Source organism: Cloeon dipterum, chromosome X (genome assembly GCF_949628265.1).
Source record: "Cloeon dipterum chromosome X, ieCloDipt1.1, whole genome shotgun sequence".
Classification (NCBI taxonomy): domain Eukaryota; kingdom Metazoa; phylum Arthropoda; class Insecta; order Ephemeroptera; family Baetidae; genus Cloeon; species Cloeon dipterum.
Window position 1 is genome coordinate 9524780 of NC_088790.1, and position 9111 is coordinate 9533890.

The 9111-nt window shown below is 39.4% G+C and overlaps 1 protein-coding gene across 3 annotated transcripts in view; it reads left to right on the forward strand.

The window, feature by feature from the left end:
• SNF4Agamma (SNF4/AMP-activated protein kinase gamma subunit) overlaps positions 1–9111 on the forward strand; it is a 39862-nt gene that overhangs the window by 28806 nt on the left and 1945 nt on the right. For all 3 annotated transcript variants that reach the window (XM_065493338.1, XM_065493340.1, XM_065493339.1), the window contains 6 exons: positions 3073–3215; positions 3524–3572; positions 6593–6730; positions 7224–7555; positions 8303–8506; positions 8566–8712. In XM_065493338.1, coding sequence (XP_065349410.1) covers positions 3073–3215; positions 3524–3572; positions 6593–6730; positions 7224–7555; positions 8303–8506; positions 8566–8712 — 1013 coding nt within the window. The remainder of the gene's footprint in view (positions 1–3072; positions 3216–3523; positions 3573–6592; positions 6731–7223; positions 7556–8302; positions 8507–8565; positions 8713–9111) is intronic.

Here is a 9111-nt window from a genome sequence, read left to right on the forward strand (position 1 = left end):
ACGGCGGCGGCCGGCGCTGCAGCCTCGAAGGCGCCGGTGGCATCGGCGGCGCCGACTTCCGCTCCAGGTCGCGCTCCCTCGACGACAGCCCGCGTAATACGGTGGCCGCCGCGCTGGCCCGCGGAAGGGCCGCTCTGGCGCGCAGCAGGGCCGCCGCCGGCCACTACAGGCACGAGGACGGCCCCGTCGGCGAGTGCGAGACCACCTATCGACTCTATGAGTCCATCCTCAAAGATGGTAACTAATCAAATTCCAGCCACCAGCTCTGATTCCAGAAGATATTAAAAAATTGTTTAATAATACATGTTTCGCCAGCGTGACCAATGCATTTAAATGCAACTTAACAATGTTTATATAAGTCTTAAAATGTTTGAAAAGTGAGGGGAATTTAAAAAAAACTTCATTTCTGTGGATTAGACCACAAAAATGAATATTTTTGGAAATCCTTTTTTTTTTGAAAATCATGTTACCTCCGTCGGTATTAATCGTAATATAAGTAGATTTTTATATTGGTGAATGGAATTTGTATTCCAACATGTTTCCCTTATCTTATCAGCGGCTTAGAATTTCTGCCTCTGTGAAATTTCGGATGTATTTATTATATTTTGTTTATTTATATATATATTATAATATATACATTTCTTATTACACTATCCATTTAAAATTTACCATAATTTTCACTGATGAGTTTATATAGCCACCTATTCAAGCTTCATTTAACACTCGAAATTAATTGAAAAAACAACTTGAGGGCCTATAAAGAGCGTGATAACTACAGAAGTTTGCACAAAACAAATAATTCTGTACCCCAATTCTTGATATTTAAATATTTTTTTAAAAATGTATTTAAATCCTATATAAAACACTGAAAAATAAAAGCTGATTATTTTTAAAGCCAAAATGCACATTAATTACGGTTAAAAAGGAACAGGAAGTGACAGCATAGAGAAAAACGCTGACGCTGTAATGTGCCCAATTACGAATTGAAATACCTGATTACTATAATTTCAGTCACTTTAAAAATTCAGTGCAAAATTGATGTACAATTTTCCCACTTGCATGTTTCGTCCCAAGGCCATGTTTATTTCCGAGAACCCCTTTTTATCGCCTTCAAAGTGAGTGATGAGATGACCACATAATGGTTTGCCTAATGAGCCTGGTATCCCAATAAAATTGAGATATTAGGGTCGTTTCACGCTGATGCTTGCAGTTAAATTTTTTGACGTGTTGCCAAGATGCCGTGTTTCCTTCGCATTGTATATTTTCGTCTGCTGGCGGAATTTTTAGCATCGCTTTTCGCACCCTTTGCAATTCATTTGACACTTGACACGGGAATTCGCCGCTTATTATTTGCACGAGCTTACTGACACCGGATTTAAAAAACAAGACGAGCTGTGCGTCTTCAAATAACCGCGTCCTGGAGTGTTGGGTAACGTTTGTGTTTTCGTTTTCTGTTAGAGAGTTTTGAAACGTGTTTTTTATTTTTAGGTTGGTTGATGGCTTTAGCCGGACCGAAATTTATTTCTTGTCAGGGGACCTGTAACGGGTTTTGATTTTTACCTTTTTTTTCAACACATGCCACCTCGACAGAGTTTCTCAAATATTTCACATTTCTTCCGTCATACAACCCAGATTTTCATTTTGAGACTGGAAGTGTGCTCGAAAGAAAATTTCTACTAGTACTCTCGACGCGCATTGCATATTGGGTCTCTCCTTTGTGCCTCAAAGGCCGACAAATTCCGCTCGTCAGCTTTTTCGCTCTTTTCCTGCGTCCATTGAATGTGTTGTTCATCTCTCATAAACACAGCTCGAGTACCGCACCGACAATTTTTCTCCTCCTAAGCAGTTTTGCTGCACGAATAATATTCCCATTTTTAGCATCAGTGTGTGATAAGAAATAATCGCGCGTGTGCAGTTTACCGTGAAAAGTAGGCGACAAACTATAAATGTATGCTGGCTGCACCGCGATGACTGCACTCGCCCACTCGTACGCTGCACGGCGACGAGCAGCAGGCAAAATCAATTTTCGGCCGGGCCAAGGTCGCTCTCGCCTCGCGTGATTTTCATTTATTCGTCGCGTTGACTCACAGGCGACGCCAAATATTACTCTTCACTGCCGGCGTTGCTGAAATGAATGGCTTAAAAATTAGCGCTTTGATTTGTGTTGGGTATTGCCACAGTCAATTTTGCAACTTTTGCTCTTTTCTTTTGCTTAATTGATGATTTTTTTATATAACTATGTAAGAAAATGCACTATGGCTCAACTTTGTGAGTATTTACAACCAGGAAATTTGGCTAAAAGTGAAAAACCAAGGAGGAAATAAATAATCTAGCCCGTTCTCGTACCAGGTTATCTCTGTTTTGACCCCTTAGTATGCCTCATCCTCAGTTCTAAATCTGGAAAGCAAAATTTAGTGGTGATTTTATAAGGTAATATAGAGTCACTTTTTTGATATTGTTTTTCTAATATTCTCTCTGAGCCGCCTATCGTGGTTGTAAATTCTCGCAAAGTAAATATTTTGTGTATTTTCCTTGCTTAAAACCCCTCCGCGTTTGACATTCTCTTTATTTAAGTCCAAATTATTATTTTCAAAAAGATCCACTCAATAAAATAAATAACTTTAAACTTATTTTACCGAGTTAGCTTGTTGTAACCATTAATTAGAAGTCTCATCGAATGTTTTATTTTTAAGCTTCTTTAATGAAACATATACAAGTCGGGATTTTAAGAAATTACGATCACAATTAACACTAAATTTCGAAATTACAATATTAATATGACTCTTAAAATGCTCAAATCGACGATTCAAATGATATCCACTTATACTTTTCCATTTTTTTACTTACTGTTATTATTTGAAAATTTTTGACTGGAAATTTTCCTTAACCTCGAGGTTATGAATCCATTTCTATCTATTCCAATCATTTCCCCCTTTCATGAATGGCATGTTTGATACTTAGCAAATGATTTAAACCTTGCCTTATCGAATTGTCACGTACATTGAAGTGTTGTCGTCTTGCGTTTGGATTTCTTGATTGTGAACACTTGATTAACGGTATTTGTCTTGGCAGGTGCGATGCTGCGACGGGGCTCGTTGGACCCCACAAACCGGCGACTATCTTTGGGCACTGGTTCAGCGCACAGAAGCAATTCCAGCGAGTGCTCCCTGCTTGACCCAGCGCACGCGGCAATCCTATTCAGGGACTCTAGAGGGGTGAGTGTCATATCTACTTTTCAGCCCCTTCGATAATTACAAAAAGCGTCGACAGAAGTTTTGCCTTTATTTGCTTCCGAAAACCGCACAAGTGCAATCCCTTCTGTTGTGTAGAGGATTTGGCTGCACGCTAGAGAGGCGCAATAAGTTTAGCGTAAACAAATTAACCAAATTGTGACGCAATCAAAAGTATGCCGTCCATTAATCAAAGAGGCGTCACATAACTGATAAGTGGCTAATCAGCCAGTCTTTATCGCCCCGCATTTTATTTGTCGGATGTCGGAATCTTATTTTCAACTCTCTTGCAGTTGCCAGTGGCCGACCCTTTCCTCGAAAAAGTCAACATGGCTGATTTGGGTGAGTATAACAATACTGCCGAATACATATCTCAAATGGAATACGTTACACTGCATGGGTGCTTAATGTTCGTTCACCGTGAGGCTGTGGGAGGAGTGACGTCACTCTATTGGCCATTCAGGAGTGGCTTGACCTCAAATTTGAATAAATTTCCATACAGCAGGGTACAAAAGAAGAACGTGGTACGAGCGAAATTGAATAATGCACACGTAGACTGTAAAAAGTAAATATTCGAGTTAAGAAATATCAAGACAGCAGTTATGAATACATAAAAATTTATTCGAGAATGACCAAAGATTAAATTATAAAATAATGTTGCCTTTCCTGAGGCGACTGTTATTGGCTTTCTCGGAGTAAATATATGGATTTTTGGCCAGCTCGCGTGATGTGAATAGGGTCAGAATCGTGTACTTTTTTCTGATAAATCAAACAGAAAATGTGAGTTGATTCCTGGGTCTGGTAGATGTATCACTAAAATCTGCAGGATGGTTATTATGTAAGAAGTTTTTAATAGGTATTTCTAAAACACGATGAATTTGAGGGAATAAAGTCCTTTAAAAAATCGCCAGATAAGTTAAGAAAAAGAAGTGTGGGCTGGGTCCCTGTGCGGCCTGGTGCACCCATGTTATCCGTTCGCGGTGTTATTGGGACCCGGGTTTCAGCATTTCGTGCTAGTGCAGTGCGCGCCCTTCCCGGTCCTCCGGTCCTAGGACAGGGATAAAAAGAGCAAAAAAAAGAAGGTACACATAACCCATATTTCCTGACTTAATCTGGTTTCACCATCATACATAATTATGGAATCGCTGTTCAAATATACTCTCAATAAGATCTGTAGCTTGTAAAAATGAAACATTGAAGTTCCAAATAGCTGGAATCAATTGCGTTTGATGGGAAAATATCAACACAATTCCATCAAGATCAAACATTGTCAGCATTAACAAAACAACTGTTTATTAATTCCCAATTTAAGGGGCATGAGTCATAATTATCTAAAATGTTTTGATAACAATTTCTTTGAGCGTACAAAATAAATGTGGTGGTTGTTGCCTTTTAACGGAAAATAGCTTTGACGTTACCGAGTTTATTTTTAGTCAAATTCAAAATCGATCTCGCATCTTTTCAAGTGGATGCACTCTTAGCTATTAGTGCGTTAAACGCGACTCGCATTTCCGACTGTAGCTGGTAATTTTCCGCCATCGTGGAGTCATCGGATTTTCCACTCATTCAAACGAGAGCTGCCTGGCTCTCAGCTCGCAGCATCTGAGGGGCGGTGCGGCGCGCCCGAAATAGTCGCGTCCGAGCCGAAATTAGCCCCGCGCGTCTCGGGACGGCGGCTGTTGCTGCGGTGGCGGCGGCGGCCGTGACAGGCGATCGCCAGTGCGTCCGATGACTTTGCGCCTGCACTTCTACTCGAACCTGGTCAAAGTCGCGTGTCTCGACGATGAGGACGTCTACAGGATCGACCAGATCAAGGAGTTTGAGACGGTGGACCCGGTGTGGCGCGATGAGCTGAGGGGGTACCTCCTCCAAGGTGACCTTCACCTTTGGAAGCCGCCTTTGGATTGAGCTCGGCTTTTGTTTGTTTTGCCTTTGCCAATAGTTTGTTTCCCCATCGGTTGTTTGTTTTTGAAACATGCCCTCGATGACAGAACGGTCCGTTCAGAAATGGCTAATCCCGTCGGATATCTCTGGAAGTTCTCACGGCAGAATTAATTAGTTGCTTTACCTTGAATGATCAGAATTTGCAGAATTTTGCTAAAATTTATTTGGTACATACCAACGGATCGAAATTATTGGGGTTGAGTGATGACGATATGATTAAATTTAATTAGAAATGTAGAAAAAATAATATCGTGCCAAAGAGGAGGAAATCAACCATCAAACTCAATCGATGTTGCTTTGGTTTTTAAATGTTTAAGAATCAGTGAACAGCAAATTGTGGAAAATCACACACTCGAATTTTTATTTTACTTTGTAGAATTTTTTTATTGATATTGCTTAAATAAATAAGGTCTTCTAGGTTTGAATAGAAACTAGCTTTCGACATTTTTTTAATAGAGATTTCTTCAGCAGTGTCGTCGGCACGCAGGTTTCGCCAAATACCTGCTTTTTCCAGTAAAGACCATGGCAATGGTTGATTTCCTAAAAGAAATCAGAAGAAAACGATAAAATGTTTGGCAAGACATAAATAAAACTTGCAAATTTGTAAATCTTTAAATCTTTAACTAGAAATTTCCAACGCTTTAGTCAATTCGAAAATGCATTTAAGGGCGAGGTCCCTTATGTTGCGGAAAGTTCTGCAGCTATTATAAGACTTAAATTTGTTAAATTAGGAAATTTATTTCTTCATACGAAAAGGGAATTGAATGCGATTTCGGAAAAAAAGCCGGCAGAAATCTTGTGGGAACGTCTGGTTTTAACCGCAACTTGTTTAATCCGGTTGGTTCAATTGCGGAACAGGCACGAAATTTGTGGATTAAGCGTTTGTTGACCTAACCACGGATTTCATTTGCAGATTTTTTTCTTATCCATTCCTTTTAAAGTTTTTTTTCTTTGTGTCTTTATTAGTTAGATCTGCGCAAAGCTCAAATTTTATCTGCTAACAATTTTCGTTTGGCTGGCAAGAATCCCCAATCGTTCACTCGAGACAATTTCTTTTCAAAAGTTTTCGTCCCCACATCCGCACAGAATCGGCTAATCCCATCAGATTTATGGAAGTTTACCGACGTTGTTTATCAGAAGAAACTTTTCCCACTCAGCCCGATTTCCTCTGCCTGGCGAGTATTATTTGTGCCAATCCTGTGGGTCGTGACACTCGCCCGTCTACGACCTCGACCTCGGTCGATTGGAAACGCGCACTTAATTGCATCCGAGAGCATTCAAATTCCCAACCGCTCTGCGGGGTCGTGAAACTTATATCAATCTGCCTTGTGCCGCCTATTGTTTGGTGTTCCATTCGAGAGACTGATTTTGACCGTTTTCGCCTTATTGATTTCTATGTGTTTGTTTTTCTTTTCCAGAGGAGGACGAGAGCCAGATCTTTGTCAAGTTCTTCCGTTACCACAAGTGCTACGACCTGATTCCAACCAGCGCCAAGTTGGTTGTTTTCGACACCCAGCTGCTTGTAAAGAAGGCCTTTTTCGCCCTGGTTTACAATGGTCAGTAGTCCGCTCGATTCGGCAGAAAGTCTGGATGCTAGCCAAGCTATCAATGTGATCGCGTTGCTCGCTCTAAAATTGGATTTAGATGTCCTAAAAGCTCTCATAACAACACCCAACACAAAACACACTTATGTGACCCTTTTTCAGGGCTTCGTCTAAATTGCAAATGCTTGAATTTTGGTTCCAGAGCTGAAATACGTCCAATTCAAAATAAAATCTTAAAAATTTGTATTGGGTGAATATTTCCAATTGTGACTAGAATGTAAAAAAATTCCATACTAATAATTAATTAAAACAAATAGACAGATACAACCAGATTTTAAAATTAATTAAAATTTTAAACTTCACGTCTGCTAAAAAATATTCTTGTAAACCAATTTATCTCGATATCTAAATTTGAGCATGGACCAACGCCCTGAATATTCTGTCTATTCTAAAGAACCTCTAATATTTATTATTTAATAATTTAAACGGTCAATTGTTGTTTTAGGGGTCAGGGCAGCACCATTGTGGGACTCGAAGCAGCAGCTGTTCGTCGGCATGCTCACAATCACCGACTTCATCAAAATCCTGCAGCGATACTACACCAGCCCATCTGTGCACATGGACGAGCTGGAGGAGCACAAGCTGGAGACGTGGCGTGGCGTGCTGCAGGAGGAGGTGAAGCCGCTCGTGTCCATCGGTCCAGACGCCTCGCTCTATGACGCAATCAAGACGCTCATCCAGAAACGCATCCACCGACTGCCCGTCATTGACCCTGCCAATGGAAACGTGCTCTATATTCTTACCCACAAGAGAATCCTCCGCTTCCTCTTCCTTTATGTAAGTCCCCGAATTTTAGTTTGATAAAATAGGAAAAATCACTTGACAAATGAAAACCATTATCTGTTAACCATAGAAAATGAATATTCTTTCCTTCTAGTAGGAAACTATCTACTGATAAATTACTAACAGGAAACTAAGGTTTTTGGCGGAACAATTGTATTCATGCTGTAATTCCTTTATGTGAATCTTATACAGTGGGAATTTTTCGATTAGACAGTTTTATAAAATTTTGTTAGGAAATGTACCCAACATTTCAAAATTTGTTTAAAAATACAATTTTTGGTCAATCTAGCAAAAATTTGGTTTGCAGACACTATTTAATAAAACACATCAATCAGTGGGTATTTTTTGAAGTTCCGGAAAAATAAAAATTTCCCACAAATTTCTAGCAGTGCAAAATTGTAGAGCCCCGGTTATAAAGTCAAAATTTAAAAGAAACTATTAATTTGTTTTAAACCTTTCATTCATTTAAGAAATTGATCAAGGTGAATCATCACGCATCACAATTATGGACTCCAGGTTTCCTTTATCGTTTCCTACAATTTGTTTTATAAACTTGCGATAGAAGAAGATTGGACACATTCTAAATTGTATTAACGTAAGCTAGATTTTATTTTTTTAACTGTCTTGAATGCTGTCTAAAACCTTGAAGCTAACAATTTTACTGAGTTTTCAATCCCTCTGTGTCTGTATATCAAAATTATTTTCAATTTTAAATAGATGCCTAACTATTTATTGTTGTAGATCAATGACCTGCCAAAGCCGACCTACATGCACAAACCGCTGAGCGAGTTGCGCATTGGCACCTACGACAACATCGAAACGGCGAGGCCGCACACGCCAATCATCGAAGCGTTGCACAAATTTGTGGAGCGCCGAGTGTCTGCTCTTCCCATCGTTGACGATCAGGGCAGGCTGGTGGACATCTTCGCCAAGTTTGATGTGATTGTAAGTATCGCAGAAATTAATTATGCAGTTCAGGTAATTAAAATTAAATATTTTCCCAGAATTTGGCAGCTGAAAAGACGTACAACAACCTGGATGTGTCACTGCAAAAAGCCAACGAACACCGCAACGAGTGGTTCGAGGGCGTGACCAAGTGCAAATTGGATGAGACTTTGTTCACTGTCATGGAGAGGATAGTCAGAGCTGAGGTAAACCTAAAAATTACAGTTTTGCATCATTTTTCTATCTACTGATAAATTTCGTGATCTTGATTCAAATTTCGTGAATTCTGACGCTGTAAATAGGTCCAAACACTCTGAATTAATTTTAATTTATATTCAAAATTTCTGGTTTGCACCTTTTTTCATTTTATCTTGAAAAATATCACATTTTGTTGACTGTGAACCTCAGTGTAGTCAATCAAGTTCATGTTTGTAAGTGGATCTCAATTTTTTCTCAGGAGACTTAAATTAAGAAGCAATATTTCGAGATTTTTAACTTTATTCAATTTTACTAAACAGCTACAATATTGGTAATTGCTTTAATTTTACAATTAAACAACATTCATTACAATAGAATTAGAAAAAACATAACAAGTAAGGTATCCA